The 18,644-nt window shown below is 54.3% G+C and overlaps 7 protein-coding genes across 7 annotated transcripts; 3 read left to right on the top strand and 4 right to left on the bottom strand.

Moving 5' to 3' along the window:
- Positions 1 to 233: 233 nt before the first annotated feature.
- BDZ83DRAFT_722540 (RNA polymerase II transcription mediator complex subunit 9-domain-containing protein) lies at positions 234 to 704 on the bottom strand (the record flags this gene model as incomplete). The annotated part of the gene is made up of 1 exon (XM_060512479.1): positions 234 to 704. One exon carries the CDS (start codon positions 702 to 704, stop codon positions 234 to 236), a length of 471 nt encoding a protein of 156 aa, XP_060360909.1.
- An 810-nt stretch (positions 705 to 1,514) lies between these two features.
- On the top strand, positions 1,515 to 3,486 carry BDZ83DRAFT_755711 (2,3-bisphosphoglycerate-independent phosphoglycerate mutase; the record flags this gene model as incomplete). The annotated part of the gene is made up of 4 exons (XM_060514654.1): positions 1,515 to 1,545; positions 1,814 to 2,166; positions 2,240 to 2,621; positions 2,678 to 3,486. The coding sequence occupies 4 exons, from the start codon at positions 1,515 to 1,517 to the stop codon at positions 3,484 to 3,486; spliced, it is 1,575 nt and encodes a 524-aa protein (XP_060360908.1).
- Positions 3,487 to 5,036: 1,550 nt separating this feature from the next.
- BDZ83DRAFT_755710 (short-chain dehydrogenase/reductase SDR) lies at positions 5,037 to 5,902 on the bottom strand (the record flags this gene model as incomplete). Its single annotated transcript, XM_060514653.1, has 2 exons — positions 5,037 to 5,378; positions 5,456 to 5,902. The coding sequence occupies 2 exons, from the start codon at positions 5,900 to 5,902 to the stop codon at positions 5,037 to 5,039; spliced, it is 789 nt and encodes a 262-aa protein (XP_060360907.1).
- A 1,076-nt stretch (positions 5,903 to 6,978) lies between these two features.
- BDZ83DRAFT_722538 (prostacyclin synthase) lies at positions 6,979 to 8,763 on the top strand (the record flags this gene model as incomplete). Its single annotated transcript, XM_060512478.1, has 3 exons — positions 6,979 to 7,226; positions 7,348 to 7,773; positions 7,860 to 8,763. The coding sequence occupies 3 exons, from the start codon at positions 6,979 to 6,981 to the stop codon at positions 8,761 to 8,763; spliced, it is 1,578 nt and encodes a 525-aa protein (XP_060360906.1).
- A 201-nt stretch (positions 8,764 to 8,964) lies between these two features.
- Positions 8,965 to 11,445, bottom strand: BDZ83DRAFT_586572 (heterokaryon incompatibility protein; the record flags this gene model as incomplete). The annotated part of the gene is made up of 3 exons (XM_060505964.1): positions 8,965 to 9,444; positions 9,694 to 10,884; positions 10,969 to 11,445. 3 exons carry the CDS (start codon positions 11,443 to 11,445, stop codon positions 8,965 to 8,967), a joined length of 2,148 nt encoding a protein of 715 aa, XP_060360905.1.
- A 638-nt stretch (positions 11,446 to 12,083) lies between these two features.
- On the top strand, positions 12,084 to 13,928 carry BDZ83DRAFT_722537 (T-complex protein 1; the record flags this gene model as incomplete). Its single annotated transcript, XM_060512477.1, has 4 exons — positions 12,084 to 12,129; positions 12,195 to 12,361; positions 12,420 to 12,741; positions 12,790 to 13,928. The coding sequence occupies 4 exons, from the start codon at positions 12,084 to 12,086 to the stop codon at positions 13,926 to 13,928; spliced, it is 1,674 nt and encodes a 557-aa protein (XP_060360904.1).
- Positions 13,929 to 15,202: 1,274 nt separating this feature from the next.
- Positions 15,203 to 18,361, bottom strand: BDZ83DRAFT_27153 (uncharacterized protein). The gene is made up of 3 exons (XM_060502058.1): positions 18,252 to 18,361; positions 17,364 to 18,187; positions 15,203 to 17,315 (listed from the first exon to the last, which is right to left on the bottom strand). The coding sequence occupies exons 2-3, from the start codon at positions 18,112 to 18,114 to the stop codon at positions 15,640 to 15,642; spliced, it is 2,427 nt and encodes an 808-aa protein (XP_060360903.1). The 5' UTR covers positions 18,115 to 18,187; positions 18,252 to 18,361; the 3' UTR covers positions 15,203 to 15,639.
- Between the last annotated feature and the right edge of the window lie 283 nt (positions 18,362 to 18,644).

The following is an 18,644-nucleotide window of genomic DNA, read 5'->3' as shown; positions in this document are numbered from 1 at the left end:
TAAGGAAGGGCGGTTTTGCTATCGCAAAGGATGCATGTGATGCGGCGCGAAAAACACAGCGTCCTTTCTCGGCTCTCAAAATATCTTCGTTTGATAATTCGCATTTCGGGGTATCATAGGAATGTCAATCTGGCGAAAACGTTTCGTCCCAAGCTCTCCTCTTTCCTCCATCTCGTTTAAAGCCTTTCTTTCCTCGCAGCGAGTCGTAAAGGCCGCCTATTCCATCCCTCCCATCACTCCGTCTCCATCTTATCCCCCCGCCCGCCCTCCTCGTGCCCAAACTTAACCCCCGCCTCCCTCAACCGATCCAACACCTCGCGCTGCATCCGTATCCTCTCCTCGAGCTCCTTGATCTCTTCCTCCTGCTCCTCAACGGTACGCTCCATATCCGGCAGGGTACGCATCTGCGTGCGGGCGCGCTGTAGCTTGTGCTTGAGGGCGTCGGTCTGCGCGGGGACGTCTTTGAGAGAGAGCGGCGCGTTGGGGCTGCCTGCGGAGGCTGCACCGCCGCCGAGGGGGTTGGGCGTCGCGCCGGCGCCGGCTGGGGTTGCGCCTGTGGTAAGGCCGCCACCGATGGAGGAGGAGGAGGAGCCCGAGGTTTGGATTGCGGTTCGGAGGCGGGTTAGGATGCCTGTTAGTTCGGTGAGGGTGTCGAGGGCGTCTGGGGAGAGGGTTGGGGGTAATTCGAGGGGGTGAGGCGGCATTTTGGGTGGTTTGATTTGGTTTCGGGGCCTTGTGTGATTCGAGAGGAGACGTTCTGCGTTGTTGACGGATGTGTGGTGAGGAGTGTAGGTGAAACGAGTGCTTTGTGGAGAGGTATCGGACTATTCTCAGCCTCGCGGTAGGTGCGTGATGGAGAAGGACATTCGTTGGCTGCGTGGTCGAGGCTTGGAAAGTCAATGAAAGCGCCACGGGAGAGGTGCAGGTAGGTGGGATGAGGTGAGATGAGGTGAGGTGAGGTGAGTTGCTCGGTGAGGTCCGTCCACTTCCAGGGTCTGTCAAGCTGGAACGGCAAGGGCCAAGGGCCAAGGGAGGGGGGGAAGCTCCGCCGGGGCAAGGAGCTTCCACGGGCGTTTTAGCGGCGCGGCGATTGGTAGCTAAAAATTGTTGAAAGTCAACAGAGGGGCAGCCGGGCAGCCCGCACCGTTTCTGACGGAGATGGCACTGTACGTTCCGTATCAAATATCGTGGCTAGAGACAGTGTGATTACGGAGTGCAACGACACGGATCTATTATCGGCGATACTATGACATAAACCCCCACCAAACCACCGACACCGATAAAACAGCCCAGCGCCGGGAAAGCTCACTGTACCTAAGAAAAGGTGGTACATTGGCTGATTCAATCAAATCTCCTCAACCAGCCTGGCACCTCTCACCACCACCGCCGCCGCCGTAAATAAAAGTCTCCATCTCCCAGAACAGAAAAAAATCACGCACTTCCTAGAACTCTGCTTTCATCCATATACCCCCTTCTGTAAAGAAATTGCTGCACAGAAAATAACCTAGTTCACCATGGCCAAGACCGACCAGAAGGCCTGCCTGAGTACGTCCAAAGATCTCCCTCCAGACCCTCCGTGCCCCTCGTCAAAGCCCCGCGGTGATGGAGATGGTGGTGGTGTGAGTGTTGTCGAGGCTGGCCACCAAACCCACCAGAACGCGCCGCCAGCAGAAACAATCCCCTCGCCTCTCCCCCAGCAACCGCAACCAATTCCCAAATCCAAATCCAATCCCGATTACGTCCTCACCCTTGCCTACATCATCCTCTATCTCCAAGTCGGCTGGCTAATCTTGTGGATCTTGCGCTCCTACAGTCGTGATTGATGGCTGGGGTGTGCCCGGCGCCGACTCCCCCAAGGATGGCGACGCCATTACCAACGCAAAGACCCCCGTCATGGACGACTTTGCCCAGAGCAAGACCGGATACTGCGAGCTCGACGCCTCCTCCATTGCCGTCGGCCTGCCCGAGGGTCTGATGGGTAACTCGGAGGTCGGTCACCTGAACATTGGCGCCGGCCGTGTCGTCTGGCAGGACGTTGTGCGCATCGACCAGACCATCAAGGAGGGCAAGTTCGCCGACAACGAGGTCATTAAGAAGACCTTTGAGGGTGCCAAGAACGGCAACGGCAGACTGCACCTCTGCGGTCTCGTCTCCCACGGTGGCGTGGTGAGTTCCAGATTCTGAGCCCATCTTCCCCTTCCCTCAAGATGTATGATAGTCTAACACACAATCCTCCCAGCACGCCAAGCAAGAGCACCTCTACAACCTTCTCAAGGCCGCCAAGCAATACGGCGTCCCCAAGGTCTACATCCACTTCTTCGGCGATGGCCGTGATACCGACCCCAAGTCCGGCGCCGGCTACATGGAGGAGCTCGTCAAGACCGCCAAGGAGATTGGCATTGGTGAGATCGCCACCGTCGTCGGCCGCTACTACGCCATGGACCGTGACAAGAGATGGGAGAGAGTCCAGATCGCCCTCGACGGCTTGATCAACGGCAAGGGCGAGGAGAGCACCGACCCCGTCAAGACCGTCAAGGAGCGCTACGCCAAGGGCGGTGACAAGGACAAGGACGAGTTCCTGACTCCCATCATTGTCGGCGGCGATGAGGGCCGCATCAAGGGTGAGCACCTCTATCCCCCCAAAAAAGCACCCTTCGTAACTAACAGAAATCCCCAGACGACGACACCGTCTTCTTCTTCAACTACCGCTCCGACCGTGTCCGCCAAATCACCCAGGTGCTCGGCGACGTCGACCGCTCCGTCCTCCCCGACTTCAAGTTCCCCAAGATCAAGAACCTCGTCACCATGACCCAGTACAAGGTCGACTACCCCTTCGAGATCGCTTTCAAGCCCCAGCACATGGGCAACGTCCTCGCCGAGTGGCTCGGCAAGCAAAACGTCGAGCAGGTCCACATCGCCGAGACGGAAAAGTACGCCCACGTCACCTTCTTCTTCAACGGCGGCGTCGAAAAGGTGTTCGCCCTCGAGACCCGCGACGAGTCCCAGGACCTCGTCCCCTCCAACAAGTCCGTCGCCACCTACGATCAGGCCCCCGAGATGTCGGCCGACGGCGTCGCCGACCAGGTCGCCAAGCGCCTGGGCGAGCAGAAATTCCCCTTTGTCATGAACAACTTTGCGCCCCCGGACATGGTCGGCCACACGGGCGTGTACGAGGCCGCCATCGTCGGCGTCGAGGCCACAGACAAGGCCATTGGCAAGATTTACGAGGCCTGCAAGAAGGAGGGCTACGTCCTCTTCATCACCGCCGACCACGGCAACGCCGAGGAGATGAAGTTTGCCGACGGCAAGCCCAAGACGTCGCACACCACCAACAAGGTGCCCTTCATCATGGCCAACGCCCCCGAGGGCTGGAGCCTCAAGAAGGAGGGCGGCGTCCTGGGTGATGTTGCGCCTACCGTCTTGGCTGCGATGGGTCTGCCCCAGCCTGAGGAGATGACTGGCGCGAACCTGCTGTCCAAGGCATAAATGAAGTACTGTTGTTTTTACTTTCATGTTTTGGGTTGGGCGGGATATTGTCGGCTGACGGCGGAGTTGAGGTGAGGGTGTGTCTTTGGCGAGCGGGTTTTCATAGGGGAGAAACAAAAGTTGAGAGAGTGAGTGCTGGCGTGTGTTGTAGAGAATATGATGACAATAGACAACCCTAAGGTTATAGAAAATGAGAATACGCTTTGATGACAGATGTGATTGAGACGACCTTCGCGCGTCAAGGAAGCCTGAACGGGTAAGGTAGTAGAAGCTTCGGTAGGACCTAGGCTGTGATGGGTGTTAATGTATAGAAATTTGACCTTATCGTTGCCTACCTAGGAAGGCCCTTTCTTATTCCTTGAGCAACAACTAAACGCATAAGGGGACAGTCGTTGAGGACGCGGACGTGACACCTCTGCTTGCGAAAGACTCTCGGATTTGGGGGGGTTGGCTGCAAATTACGGCACGTTTGATGTCACCACCTCTTCGCACAAGGTTGTGCGATATCGCCTCGCTTCTTCTCGTGACGCATTGATCATCTTGTGAAGATGAATGTACGTTAAAGCAAGCAATCACGTGGGCATCAAGACGTCCACGCACTCGGTTTGTAAGATTATCGTACGCTTGATTCCGGCGTTTGGGGAAACTTGAGGGCTTCCGGTTCTGGCTTTGGTTATTACCGGGGGAGAGGCTCTCTTTGCGGCACCGCCTTCTGATATCTTATCTTATTTAGTTCGTGTTGAGCGAGACTCGAGTGGGCTGTAGTGTAAGTCATGGTGAACGACGCATTGGCAATGTAGGCCAGGACTTGTGCCAAAAGACGTACCCCCGGGGCGAGTGCCACAGTTGAAAGTAGTGAGCAGCCGTTTAGTCTTTGGCCATTACTGTACGTGAGTATTTTCATAAAGTCGATCGTAATATTGAGTTCTTGATTGCTACGATGTCGGTGTAAGATGTAGTGACGTTGTCTGGCATACAAGGTCTAGGGGCGAAATATCTACTAGGTAAGGTAGACGAGCAGCATGAGTCTACGGATAAAGGCAACCCCACTGAGCCATCTTCCATTACATCCTACGAGACTACTAGGTTGTTTGATTGCCTAGTCTGTACGACTTACAAGGCCGCTATTGGTCGGGCTTCGTGTCTCATTTACCGTTGTACTATGTAATACGCGGATAGTAACGTACAACGCGCGTCATACGTTCCACTATAGACTGTACGAAATTGCCTTGAACATGAGGTTCGACTTTGATACCCCCAATGTCAGAAGTAGCTCGTACTACTTACTATATTTTGGCTTTCTCATTTGAGTTTTGCGATCTGGGCAGTATTACTCTTCAGCTAGATCTAGTAGGCAGAAAGTCGATAGACCGGGATGAAATAGACTCATGCAAAAACGTAGTCTCCACGACTCCATCATTACCCACCAAAGTCAAAATCAACAACCTAGAGAGACAGTCTCTACTTTGAAAACGCAAGGAAAACGGCGAAAAACGTGAAACTCCTTTTCAAATTTATGTAATCGCCTGCATAGACTACTTTTAATTCCACTAATATGTCATGACGTGAGTTCCTCCGTTGATAGACCAAATGTCACCGGTAATGTACGCCGCGTCGGGCGAAATCATAAACGCCAACAGCGCGCCAACCTCCTCCAGCTTACCAAGTCTCCGCAGAGGGACCCTCTTCAAGCCCTCCTGCATGGCCGGGCTGGCGGCGATGCCCCTCTCGAGGGCGGCCGTCAGGATGGGGCCGAGTGCGACGGTGTTGCAGCGCACGTTGTCCGGGCCGTAGGTCGCCGCCGTGTGCCGGGTGAGGGCGTGCACGGCGGCCTTGGACGCCGCGTAGGCTACGCGGATCGGTTCCGGCGTGCCCATGTAGTGGCCGCCCATCTTTGTTTCAGTCAATTTTCTTCCTCTCCTCACATGTTTGCCGCCAAAATGGTGGGGATAGGGAGAGAGTGACTTACACTAGAAATGTTGATAATCGTACCGCCCCCCGCCGCCTTCAAATGCGGCAGCGCATACTTGGTCGTAAGAGCATACCCGGTCGTATTCACCAAGAACGTGCGCTGCCACACGGCGGCGTCCATATCGAGCACCGACTTGTCGTTGCCCAGGTTCTGCGGGCTCAGGTCGGCGCCGATGTTGAGCAGGCTGTCGAGGCCGCCGCCGAGCCACTCTGTGCCCCGCGCGATCAGGTTCTTGATGGACTCCTCGTCCGAGAGGTCGAACTCGACGACGAGGGCGCTGCCGCCGGCGGCGGTGATTTCTTCGCCGACCTGTTTGGCGGCGGAGATGTTGATGTCGGCGACGACGACTTTGGCGCCGCGGGCGGCAAGGAGCTTTGCGGTGCCGGCGCCGACGCCTGTTGCTGCGCCGGCTACGATTACGCGAAGTCCTTCGACGCTGGCCATGATTTCTGCTTGTTTGAGAGAGAGGGGGGTTATGGGGTGTATCGAGACTTCGGTTTAGAGATAGAGTGAGAGCAGTGGTTTAAAGACGCAACTTTCTTTCATTCACTCATATTTCCAGGATTCAGCTATCGCTTTCTTATACGTCGATTCCCCAACCTCATCGAAACTATAAAGCTCATATTTCGTACAGCTGTACGAGCTAAACACAGCTTACCGTGCAACCTGTGCTGCATGTTAGAGCTTGAGGAACTGTAGCAAGGCGGACTCGGGATCGCATCGTTAACCCCCTGGTAATGCGGAACCGAAACCGAGACCGGGGCAGTCTTTAGGCCTTTGCGGTTTCATTGGCGCGCGGGGAATTAACAAAACGCCTTTTCCCGTTCGGCCCAAGGCTTGGCGGGGGAGACGATCCCCAACTCACCATGCTTCCAAGCTTCGCGAAGCTCTCCCCTGACTGACTCCTGCAAGATAATGCTCGCAGAACACACGCCAATGCCATGCTGCGGCCACATGTATGGGCACCCTAATTGCACATCTTTCGTTATACGCGGATAGCATGAGCAATTAGAAATGCCGTCTCGTTAGACGATAGTACGCCAATGAGAGAGCGAGGAATCGTAATCCTTACCCCCCTTTCGCGTTGTGCCTAGGATCCCCCGCTTGCTTAAGCTACCTAGTTTCCTACTCATGGATGGGGAAACGAGCAAAAGGCAAGGGCAGTGCAAGTTGCATATGCGAAAAGAAGGTTTAGGGAAGCTCATCTGAACCGTGTTTTGTCGAACAAGACCTGTACCTGTCACCCTATGTTTTGATGAGACGGCTTGGACGTTGAGTCCGAGGAGGTGGAGGGGGGGGAGGCAAGGGAAGCGAAGGGTTTGGGCGAAACGCAGTCAAACGACTTATATAAAACCACGAGGGACGTCTCTCACTGCCGGACGATGGAACAAACGACACTTTTCACTCCACCTACCTTACCCTACCTTACCTCCCCTTCCACTGTGAGCTTGTTTCCTCTTTGACACAGCTCTCACTTTCCCTTTCGACAGACGCTTGATCTCTTCTTCTGTAGCCTCGCGATGGCGGATTCCTCAAGCGCCGCCGCGACTGCGGTCGCTACGCTGTTGGAGCGCTTCAGCTCGACATCTTCCGTCAAGCTGATCGCCTCGGCCGTGGCCCTCGTCGTCACGGTCCTGATGGTCATTGACAAGTTCGTCGCCGCGCCCGTGGATCCCCGCGAGCCCCCCGTCGTCAAGGGCCTTCTTCCCATCATCGGCCACTGGATCACCGTGAACACATCGTACCCTGGTGTCTACGAGAAGCTGGCGTAAGTCGAACAACACCCCCTCAACGCTTTAGACATTCTAGATACGCCCTTCAGAGGCAGGACCTCATGAAGGACATCATGGCAAAATCACATCACTAACAACTAAATCTTACACCAACAGTAAACGCACAAAGCTCCCCATCTGCACAATCCCAGTCCTCGGCAAGAAAATGTACGTCATCAACAGCGCTCCGCTCGTCCAGAGCGCCATGCGCAACAAGACGCTCGAGTTCGGCGCCCGCATCGAGGAGATTGGCCGCGCCATGGGCATCAACCCGGAAGTCACCCACCGCCTCGTCAAGGAGAACGCCGTCGAGGAGATCTCTCGCGTCACCATCTCGGCTCTGTCCGGCGAGAACCTGCTCAAACTGAACCTGAGCGCGCTCGACTACATTAGCAGCCGCTTCAACGAGGTGAAGCCCGGTAACCCCGAGAAGATTGATGATGTGTTTTACTGGGCTCGGGGGTTGATTGGCGTTGCGACGACGAGGGCTTTGTATGGCGAGCATAGCCCGTTCAACAACTTGGAGCTGGTTGACGCTATTTGGTATGTTTTTCCCGTTCTCCTCATCACCATGTTTTCTTCACATCTTCTCCCTGTAAGTCTATAAGTTGCTGACACCCTCGGCGTAGGACATACGAAAGCGGCATGGGCAAGATGCAATACGGCTGGATCTCCAAAATCATCGCCGGCAAAGCCCTCGAAGCCCGCAAAAAGATCGTCACGGGCCTCGTAGGCTACTACATGCGCAAAATGGACCAAGGCCCGACCGTCTCCGCTACCATCCGCGGCCGCGCCGAGTTCTGGCGCGGCTTCGGCCTCTCGGACATCATGCTCGGCGCCATGGACTCCCTCCCCGCCGCCTCGACCGTCAACACCGCGCCCTCCATGTTCTGGCTCATCGTCAACGTCTTTGCGAACCCCAAGTACCTCGCCCGCGTCCGCGAGGAAGTCGAGTCTTCGGCAGCGCTCGCCATCACCGCCGAGGGCGGGAAGCGCGTTGCTACAATCGACGTCACGGAGCTGGGTAAGTCGTGCGCGTACGTGGTCGCGTGCTACCGGGAGACGCTCCGCTCGGAGAACACCGTCACCGGCAGCCGGACCGTCACGAGCAAGGACACGACGATCACGGACCACGAGACGGGACGGCAGTACCTTCTCAAGGAGGGCGTCGAGGTGCAGTGGAGCGCATCCGTGATGCACAAGAAGCCTGTCTGGGGCGAGGACGGCGAGGAGTTCAACCCGGAGCGGTGGCTCAAGAACACGCCCGACATTGCAAAGGGCACAAAGGAGTCGTTTGTGCCGTTTGGTGGCGGTAAGCATCTCTGCCCTGGCCGCAACTTCGCGTTTGCCGAGTTGTTGGGCGCGGTGGCGTGCTTGGCTGTCGGATTCGAGCTCGAGGGCGTGCAGGTACCGGATCACGAGATGCCGTTCTCTACTTCAGGTCTGCGGTCGCCTATTTATGGAAGCAAGTCTAGCAAGGCGACTCTTTCGAGGCGAGCTGGATGGGAGGATGTTGAGTGGAGATTCAAATAGAGGATCGAGGTGTTTCTTGGTAAGACATGTCGGCTTTCTCAGGGGTTGATATACATGACTGGCGTAGTAGGATAGGGGTCTATTATGTTCATAGGTAAGAGACTGAGATAAATACCATCAGAATTTCCTTTCTGTTCAGCCTCAACCTTCACAGCTCATCTAAAGAGATGACGCTGTATATAACCACGCTGCGTACTTAGCTTAGACCAGAAGAAATGCGGTTTCGACGAGTTCAGGAGCTTTGAGCTTTCGCCTCAGCTTCGATTCCAGCCTCTCGATGTCATCAGCATTATCTCCCCAACCATGCTCTTCGTCACCCCAGTGCATGATGCCGTCAGCATAGCAGCTTCCGACCATGGTAAACCGATGCGTGCCCATGATGCTTTCTGTTTGATGGACCATCGAAGACTCGGTATAAATTGTCCCAGCGTGTTTCCGTAAAATATACGGCACAAGTCCACCTTCAAGGACGCAGAGCGAGTCTCCCACGTGCATGCTCTCCGGACCCAGCCCAACTTGGCCTCTATTAGTGACGAATAGTCGGTTTCCGGCGGCCATAGTCCTGACGGTGTCCTCAATCCACGGTGGAACGTGCAGATTTGACGGTGCTCGTAGATCGTGATCCTTAGGTAGAGCAACTAGCCTGAACGCAGCAGCCTGGGGCACTAGAGTTCTTATATGCTGCCGATCGCGGTGTTGTACTGGGCAAAGGAACCGTATTAGGGGACTTCCCACTGAGCCAAGGGCGTCAACATCGCAGCCGTCGGCACAAGCTGCGGCCTCGTGCGAGAATTCCTGTTCCAAGTCTGGCAGATCACCTTTAAGCTCCAGGTATTCTTTGTATCGATTGAAGGCCCATATGGCGAGTTCGCGTCGTTTCTGTGATTCGAGTTTCTCGGGATGTCCGCCATTTTCGCACAGGATCTGTACAGATGAGGAAAGACAGGTTACGACAGTCTCGAAAAACGATCTCTGGCCAATCTGCCAACCTCCATGTCCCCCGTAGCTTTCTCGAACCTGGAGAATGGCCAGACCAATGTTCGAAAGATCACTGAGAATGACAACGCTTGCAGATGCAACGACGCCACAAGTTACGCCTTGAAGAATCAGCGCAGAACGCTGCCGGTCCTTTTGGAATGGAGGGCTTGATGTGTATTTGATCATACTCGGGAGGCAGTGCACAGGCTTCCACCTGTCTCGGTCGTCTCCCTTGAGTAATTCTTCGAAGTGTTGTTGAGGTAGTGCGTATCTTGGTTGATCATTCGACGAATGAAGTTGTGAGTGGCAAAATCGTAGACGGCTTGCGTTGAAGTGCAGAAGGGTTTCTTCTTGAAGGCGGTATCGTCTCTGGTTGAACCCAGGAACCATGTGTTCGGAAGACCAATCTGGCACCCAAGAAGGAATGTCTATGCGGGTCTTGGCGAGCAAATCTGTTGTCGTCATCCAGAGGAGACCAGTGTCGCGTACGATATCGTATGCAGCGTCGGAAAATACTTCACCAACATCAATGCCGTAGTCGACCGTGATGCATAAATGGTTATCTCGAAATGGCTTTGTCCTTTTCAGATCCTCGGCAAGTCGTAAAAGAGCAAATATCTTGTCTCGCGGCTCTGAAGATTTGCGGCTGCGGAATCTTCTGAGAAGCCACAACAGGGAATTGCTTGTAGTGAAGTGCGTCAAGCTGCCGAATCCGAGGCGTAAAGTGTTGATTGCGTCTATCTTGCCCGCCACGAAGATCATGACCTTGGCCAAATCCGAGTGTTTTGTGACGGGTGAGTGTAGAAGTGCTTGAGCCGCGTGGCCGATGCAGAGAAAAGGGATAGAGGCACGACCGCAAACAACTGTAAGCTGTCGAGCGACACATGCCTCTTGGACAATCCACATCCGATTCCACCAGTCGCTTGTCGCAAAATGTCGCATTCTTTCAGAAAGCACTCGTCGGTGTGCTTCGCTGAGATCGAGCCACATACCATTTTGTTCTGGCGACTGCTTGCCCGGAAACATGTGGTATTGGAGGCTACCAGAAAGTTCCATGAGAAGGCCGTATAAGCATATGATCTCTTCATGTTCCGTGAGTGACTCCGGTGGAGAGTCCTTCCATTTGTCCCAGAGCCCCTGAACCTCCATGAAGAGGGTGTCCTCATATATAGGGGTCCCCTTATACATGCCGGACGCACTCATTCGTCTGAGACTGACCTCGCTCACTCCTGCAAGGCTGGCCTCACTCAATGAGCCGAAATTGATAAGGGGGCTCTTCCCTAGCTTTTCAAAGCGACGTGCGTAGTCCCTGCGGCTCCGATCCAAGCCATCCCCCAGGTAAGCAATAACTTCAGTTGCATTACGAAATATACTGTGCATCAAGCCAACTTGGTGACTCTTTTCGGCAGCGTCATTTTGATCAATACAGATGGAGTCGACCCAGAGAGTGATTGCCTTTGTCTGTCCTCGGACAGAACGCAATGCCCTGTCTAGATTGAAAGTAATCCTGTGGATTTTGCCGTTGACGGTGATTTGGTTTGATCGTTTCGAGCTCCCCCATGTATAGGACAAGGCTTGATACTTGTGCTCCTGCTGGGCCAGATATAGCCTGCATTCGAGACCGTCGAGCCATTCTCCCGGGAGAAGCTGGATCAATCGAATTTCGTCGAGGGCAAGTTTCTCGTCGTACGTGAAGGTCGACATCATCTGAGCCACGCAAGTAATGAACAAGCCCCTCTAGTGGCTAAGTCGTGGTCGATGACCAGAATGATTCAAAAATGTCGGATGAAGGCGATGAAATAGGTAGACACGGGGGAGGCAGCCAAGTCAGCCTGCATCCCGCGAGACCGCTGATTGGCGTGAGAACATTGTCTCGAACTGCCTTGACCAGCTTGAAGATACATGCCGTGTTGTCGACCATGTCGAGAGTAAGCACCGATATGAAACCATGTGAGAATTAGCATTTACAACATGGATGTATAGCAAGAAGCCAGGATGGTATCCATCGTCAGACTTGGTGGCCGAAGATTGACTGATCACACATTAAGAATTTCCGAGGAATTGGTGATGTTGAAACTTCGCCTGGGTTTTGGCGGGGAAGTCGCAGGGGTCGTGAGTACCCCTCCTCAATTACATAATCCAGCTAAGGTAAGGCAGCCACACCTTGGTCCGTGCCCGGGGAACATCACGAAAGGCTGCAATAATTTTTTGGAGCTCCAGAAGCTTCTTGGGCCACGAACAGCATAAGTACAGCCTCTCCCCGCGACGACATACGAATCCTGAACATACCGTCGAGTGTCACCCCTACCGCTGTACTCGTCGCATCGAAATAATCGCCCAAAATGTCGTTCGGAGGCCAGACCCCGACCATTATTGTCCTGAAAGAGGGTGCGCTACCCCACCGCCTTCCCCTTGCCGACCTGGAAACTGTGACTGACGAGCATGTTGCGCAGGAACCGATACCTCTCAGGGCAAGGGTCAGATTATCTCCAACATCAACGCCTGCTTGGCTGTCCAGGCCACGATCAAGTCTACTCTCGGTCCCTATGGAGGTGACCTCTTGATGGTCGATGCCAACGGCAGACAGACAATCACCAACGATGGTGCTACTGTTATGAAGGTTGGAAGGACCGCAAGGACTGTTTATGGGAGACTCAGGCATACTGACGCGCATGTAGCTCCTCGACATCATTCACCCCGCAGCCCGAATCCTTGTCGATATCGCGAGATCACAAGATGCTGAGGTCGGTGACGGCACAACGTCCGTCGTCGTCTTGGCCGGAGAGATCCTGAAGGAGATCAAGGAGCACGTTGAGCAGGGCGTCAGCTCCCAGGTTATTATCAAGGGTCTGCGGAGAGCGTCTATGATGGCCGTCAACAAGATCAAGGAGATTGCCATCGACACCAACGAGAGCAACAGAAGGGAAACGCTCGGCAAACTGGCGGCTACCGCCATGACGAGCAAGCTGATTAAGCGCAACACCGAGTTCTTCACAAAGAGTACGTTGGATGCACTCCTCCAGTGACACAAATGCTAATCGGGCGCAGTGGTCGTGGACGCCGTCCTCTCCCTGGACCAGGACGACCTGAACGAGAAGTTGATCGGCGTGAAGAAGATTCCCGGCGGTTCCCTCACCGAGTCACTATTCGTCAACGGTGTCGCATTCAAGAAGACATTCTCCTACGCCGGTTTCGAGCAACAACCCAAGTCTTTCGAGAAGCCCAAGATTGTGTGCTTGAACGTCGAGTTGGAGCTCAAGGCCGAGAAGGACAACGCCGAGGTCCGCGTTGAGCAGGTGTCCGATTACCAGGCTGTTGTCGACGCTGAGTGGCAGATTATCTACAAGAAGTTGGAGGCTATCTACAAGACGGGCGCAAAGGTTGTGCTCAGCAAGCTGCCCATTGGCGACTTGGCTACCCAGTACTTTGCAGACCGCGACATCTTCTGCGCTGGTCGCGTCACATCCGAGGACATGGAGCGCGTGGTCCAGGCCACCGGTGCCACTGTTCAATCCACATGCTCAGATATCCTTGCGGAGCACCTGGGTACCTGCGGAAGCTTCGACGAGCGCCAGATCGGAGGCGAGCGTTTCAACTTCTTCGAGGGCTGCCCCGAGGCCAAGACCTGCACACTCGTCCTCCGTGGCGGTGCTGAGCAGTTCATCGCCGAAGTCGAGCGCTCCCTGCACGACGCCATCATGATCGTCAAGCGCGCCATCAAGAACCACACTATTGTCGGTGGTGGCGGTGCCGCTGAGATGGAGGTGTCCGCATACCTCCACCGCTTCGCCGACAAGAACATCCCCCACAAGCAACAAGCCATCATCAAGAGCTTCGCCAAGGCTCTCGAGATCATCCCCCGCCAGCTCTGCGACAATGCCGGTTTTGACGCGACCGACATCCTCAACAAGCTGCGCGTGGAGCACCGCAAGGGCAGCACCTGGGCCGGTGTCGACTTCATCAACGAGGGCATCGCCGACATGATGGAGCGCTTCGTGTGGGAGCCGGCGCTGGTCAAGATCAACGCCATTCAGGCCGCTACCGAGGCCAGCTGCCTCATCCTCGGCGTCGACGAGACCATCCGCAACGAGGAGAGCGCGCAGCCACAGGCCCCTGGTCAGCAGCTGCCCCCGGGCGCCGCACAGCGCGCTCTGAGAGGAAGAGGACGGGGTATGCCTCGTCGGTAAAGAAGGGGGGTTTTATGACCGGGTTAAATGAATGAGAATCAAAAAAGGAAATCAAAATTCAGGAATCGATGAAATGGCGTCTGTATGATACCTAGAACTGGCCCCCAGGGGCTTTGGCTTTAAGAAGTCCGAATAGACTGGGTCATTTGTCGTCTGTCATGAACACCTGCTCTCTAATCTTCTGTGTGTGATTTCACTTGGTGTGATTGTAAGCGCAGCTGTCACTTGAAAATGCCCAGACCCATGCGCCATGTTGAAGCCCTGACAGGTCCTCAAAATGCAGTGAAGGTCGTGATCATGGGCGCTAAGCTTTCAGTTACTCTACAAGGTAGCGGTCATTGGCTTAACTTGGAAGAGGGAAGGCAGCTACAGCCTGGAGGGGTGTGGACACGCAGCAAAGACGGGCTTTGGTTCGATTTTCTCCATGCGTGGCGCCGCAATAGTGGACAATCGAAGCCGTTGGGGGTGGTTAGAACTGCAGGAGAGAGGGAGAAAGTGGCTCAGGTACCTCACAGGTGGACCTCACCTCTTCCTATCCAAGGAGCATTCGAGGGCTCGGAAAGACCCTCATAGGGATACCTCAGCTTTCTCGATGAACGCCGTCTTGCCGTGCCTCAATCCCTAGAGAATAGTCCTTGACTAGAATTCTTCAAGATCTTGAAACAATCACGAGCCCCAAGTACCAAGATACCGCCATCTGATCTCGATGGAGGCCTCAGAGGCCGAGCAGGCTGTCCCTTTATTAAAATAGAATATGAAAGTCATGTATCCATCATCCAAGCACCGTCCTCCTCAACGCCCGTCACTCGGGGCCACAACTGGAATGTACACCCCCAACAGATTCAGCTATACAACGCTGCAAGCACAATCGTAAGAACCTAGAAGCAGCCAGTCTCAGCATCGAGTACCTACGTATCCGTAATTCTCCGTCCTTAGAACTTGGACGGCACGACGGCAAGCCGACTTGTTCTCGACGCTGCCACCTTTGCTGAAGATGTTTTGCATTCCAACAGGTGGAACCCCGAGGTCACACGCACCGGCTCCCATGACGAAGTTTTCCTCCACTCAGGAATGTGATGTAAAAATCGGGGAGAAAAGAAAAAGTAAAGTCTCAAAGCAAAAGCCTCATAGCCGCTGTTGGCGATACACATGGTCTCAGCAGTCACACACGTCGAACACATTTGATTCATATTCACAGTCATAGTCACAGTCATAGTCACAGTCATAGTCACAGTCATAGTCACAGTCATAGTCACAGTCACAGTAAATCAAACAATTTGAAATCCATCCCAAATTCAATTCATCTTATCTCTTCTATCGCGTAATCCCAGAACCCAACCGAGGCGTAAGGCACACGCGCGGTCGCCCAGCGCCAGACATCGGGTTCATGTTCATTCCAAATCCCGTTGCCGTATACCAGAAAAATAAAGGCCAGAACCCGCCGCTGATCGCCAAAAATACCCGAATCATTACCGAAAACACCTATAGACCGAACATTTTGATACCCCATTGTGATAGTACATCCGTCCAGCGAACGAAGAGCGTCGCGATAACCCGTCGTCATTACATGGTCCCGTGGTGGGTGCTGAGAAAGACCAAGATCAAGCACAAGCGTAAAGCGTCATAACGTACACATTGCTGAAGAGAAGAAGTCGTGACACCGTCCTACACCTTTCGGAAAGGGAACCGTTTCACCAGAAAATATTATCCATCATGAGCTGCCAAAGAAAATATCATCGTTGTTGGTGAACATGTTGACTGGGTCTTCGAATTCTTCGTCAAACTTGCTCATCATGAGCATGTTGGACTCACGGTCGAATTGAACTAGACCATCTTCGGTTGTGAAAGCCTTCATGTTCATGAGCAATTCATCATCAGCATCGACCAGGCCCAGGCTCGAGATGCTGGTGCTGCCGATGGGACCAGCATTGCCTCTCATTCCAGCCAGCAGTGAATCGTCGCTGAAACCAGAGTGATTGGGCTCGGCGTCGAAGAACTGATTGGGTGGTGGCGATGAAGACTGGGAAAGTTCCGGTGGGGTGTTGTACTCGCTCTTTGCTGGTGATTCTGGTTGCTGGGGCAACGAGACGGGTGCCTCCATCAGGGCCTCTGGGGAGACGTACTCGGAATGGTGGCTCGCAGCCGGGGAAGTCTCCAAGTGCGAATCCCGGTGAAGACGTGGAGGCGAAGAAGGCATAGGTGCGGATGAGCTTGTGGTGATTTGAAGGGGCATGTCGAAGTTTCGACGTTCGTCAATATCGCCTATCTCGAATTGGTCATCCGACATCATGAAGTCGTTCTCGGGAGAGTTGACTGCAGAGCTATCTGAGTAGCCGGACTGCGATGATGTGGAGGCGGTCGACTTGTTCTTGGTCCTTGTGCGAGCCGACTTGTTGACGCGCTCGTCCATCTCGGGGCGGTGCTTGCGGGGACGGCCGCGCTTGACAACTTTCTTGACGATGCCGTCAAACGCTCCAATGCACATGCCACGTTGGCGGTGGCGGGTCAGAGCATCGTGGCGGGCAAAGCTGTTGCCGCATTCGCAGGGATAAGGCTTGATACCGGTATGGATCTTTGCATGGCGCTTCAAGTCGTGCTGGCGAACGAAGCACTTCTTGCAAGAAGGGCACTGGTACTGTCGGTCGTTCAAATGGGTTTGAACGTGAGACTTGATGTTCTCCTTGCGTCCGAACTTCTTGCCACAATCCTCAAAAGTGCAAGTCCATTTGCCATCTGCAGGATCGGGTCCGGTGATGTAAGTAGCAATGTCATCAAGCGTGACGCCGGTCTCAGTCTTGGTCTCCTCGATGTTGATGCTTGCAATGCTCGCGGCACTGGCAATGCTGGCAAGAGACTCGGTACGGCGATGGGGTGAAGAAAGGCGAGAATCATCAAAGGATCTGTCGTCAAAGGATCTGGAAGGCGAGATAGAACCGATGGTCATGTTGGGGTGGTGGAGATCAGGGCGGTTATCGAAAGCGCTGTGGAAGTTCATCAGAGGAGTGTGAGGAGTCGAGTGCTGGGACATGTCGGAAGAGACTTGGAGATCATCAGAGAGGCCGTCGTAGCCAGGAACCTCCTGAATCTTCAGGAACTCATTGTTGAAGTTGTTCATGTTCATGAAGTCGGCAGTCGGCACAACCTGGTCGTACAGACCGTGGGGGATCTGAGAGGGCTGCTGAGGAACCGTCATGACGTTCTGCTCCGACTGCTTGCGCATCTCCTCAAAGATGTTCTGGGTGCGTTGGTTCGACTTCCTCACGGGCTTGAGAGTCTCCTCCATGGACTCGTCGTATCCCTCAGCGAATCGACTCGGCCTGGCAGACATGGGCTCGTGCTTAACGGCCCTGTCGTGGGGTGTCTCCATTGGTGTCGGGGGGAAGTAGTCTAGATCGTGTAAGTGACTGAGCGGAGGTGAGATTCGGAAAGACGTACTGTTTGCATCCTGGTGTGGTGGCGTCATTGGTCTTTGCATCTGCTCAACGCCCATGGTCTCGAATTTGTTGACTCTGTCCATGATGCCATTGCTAATTCTCCGCGAAGACCGTCTTGTGCTTGCAGTCTCATCCTCAGAGATCCAGCCCTGAGGGGTGTTGGGAGTGTCGCTAAAGTTCATGAAAGAAGGGGTCGAGAGAGCGCTGTCAGAGCCAAAGAGCTCAAAGTCCTTGTTGCCTCCCATGTTCGCGCCATAGACCTGCTGACCCTTGGCCATCATGTTGTTCATCTGCTGGCCATACTGGTTGTACTGTATGGGCGATGAGTCGAAGCATGTGGCGTCGAAGCGCTGAGCCTGAGGCGTTCCATGGGGGGACATGAGGTAGTTTTCATGGTCATTGGAGGCCATGTACATTTGCTGTCTCCGGTGAATTTGTTGTTGTGAGTGTTGTCGAAGGTGTGCCTGCTGGCGGGGGCCCGGGCGTGCTTGAATGCGTTGCTGCTGCGCTTCTCGCAGTACATGCTGCGGTTGTGCTAGTCCTGTGTTAGTAGTCATACTTACCGGTGCAAAGTCCTGCCTTCTTGTGTCCAGGCTGAGGCCTCGGCGGTGGCCGAGAGCTCGTTGACGCTGGACATTTGGGGGCAAGGGCTGGATCTTCACTGCTTCGAATGCCGTCGGTGTCGAATTTTGGCGTCGGTGTGCTCTGTGACGGGCATGAAGATTGCTGGTTTGGGGGTTATTGGACAGCATTGTGTCGCAAGGTTGAGTCCGGAAGGGATTGTCGTCGGTCGGTTGTTGTCGATGGGAACCTATGGGTCCGAAACTGGGAGGAGTGTAAGTCAGCTTTGGTTGTGATATTGTTGTTGCGAGAGCACGGCGAGACTCACCTCACGCAGCGCAAGCAGAAGTGCCGGGCTAGGGGGTAAGAGAGGTTGTGCTCAGTCTTGGTAGACTTTGCGGGTTAAACAGATGATATCTGGTCTATACGCCTTATTCAGGCGAGGTAAGAAAGATGTGAGAGCTCGGAGAGCGTGCTCTCTACCTAGGCAAAGGTAAAATTGTCAATTGGCAACAAGAGAAGTTTTTGGTTAGATACGCAAGAAGCTCTTTTGGACCTTCTTGAGTAGCTGTAAGCGGTAAGAGTTTGTTGGTTTGAGTGGTTTTGGAGGAAGTTTGGCAATTCAGCCGCGCGATGGACTGATAGATGGTAGTCTTCCTGCAGTAGTGGATTTGACGGGAGGGGAGGGGAGGAAATTCAAGATTCCACTCTGGAGATAATC

The sequence above is a fragment of the Colletotrichum acutatum genome, assembly GCF_030867785.1.
Source record: "Colletotrichum acutatum strain CBS 112980 chromosome Unknown BDZ83scaffold_107, whole genome shotgun sequence".
Classification (NCBI taxonomy): domain Eukaryota; kingdom Fungi; phylum Ascomycota; class Sordariomycetes; order Glomerellales; family Glomerellaceae; genus Colletotrichum; species Colletotrichum acutatum.
The sequence above is the reverse complement of the archived record's forward strand: the minus strand, read 5'-3'. Positions and strand labels throughout refer to the sequence as shown.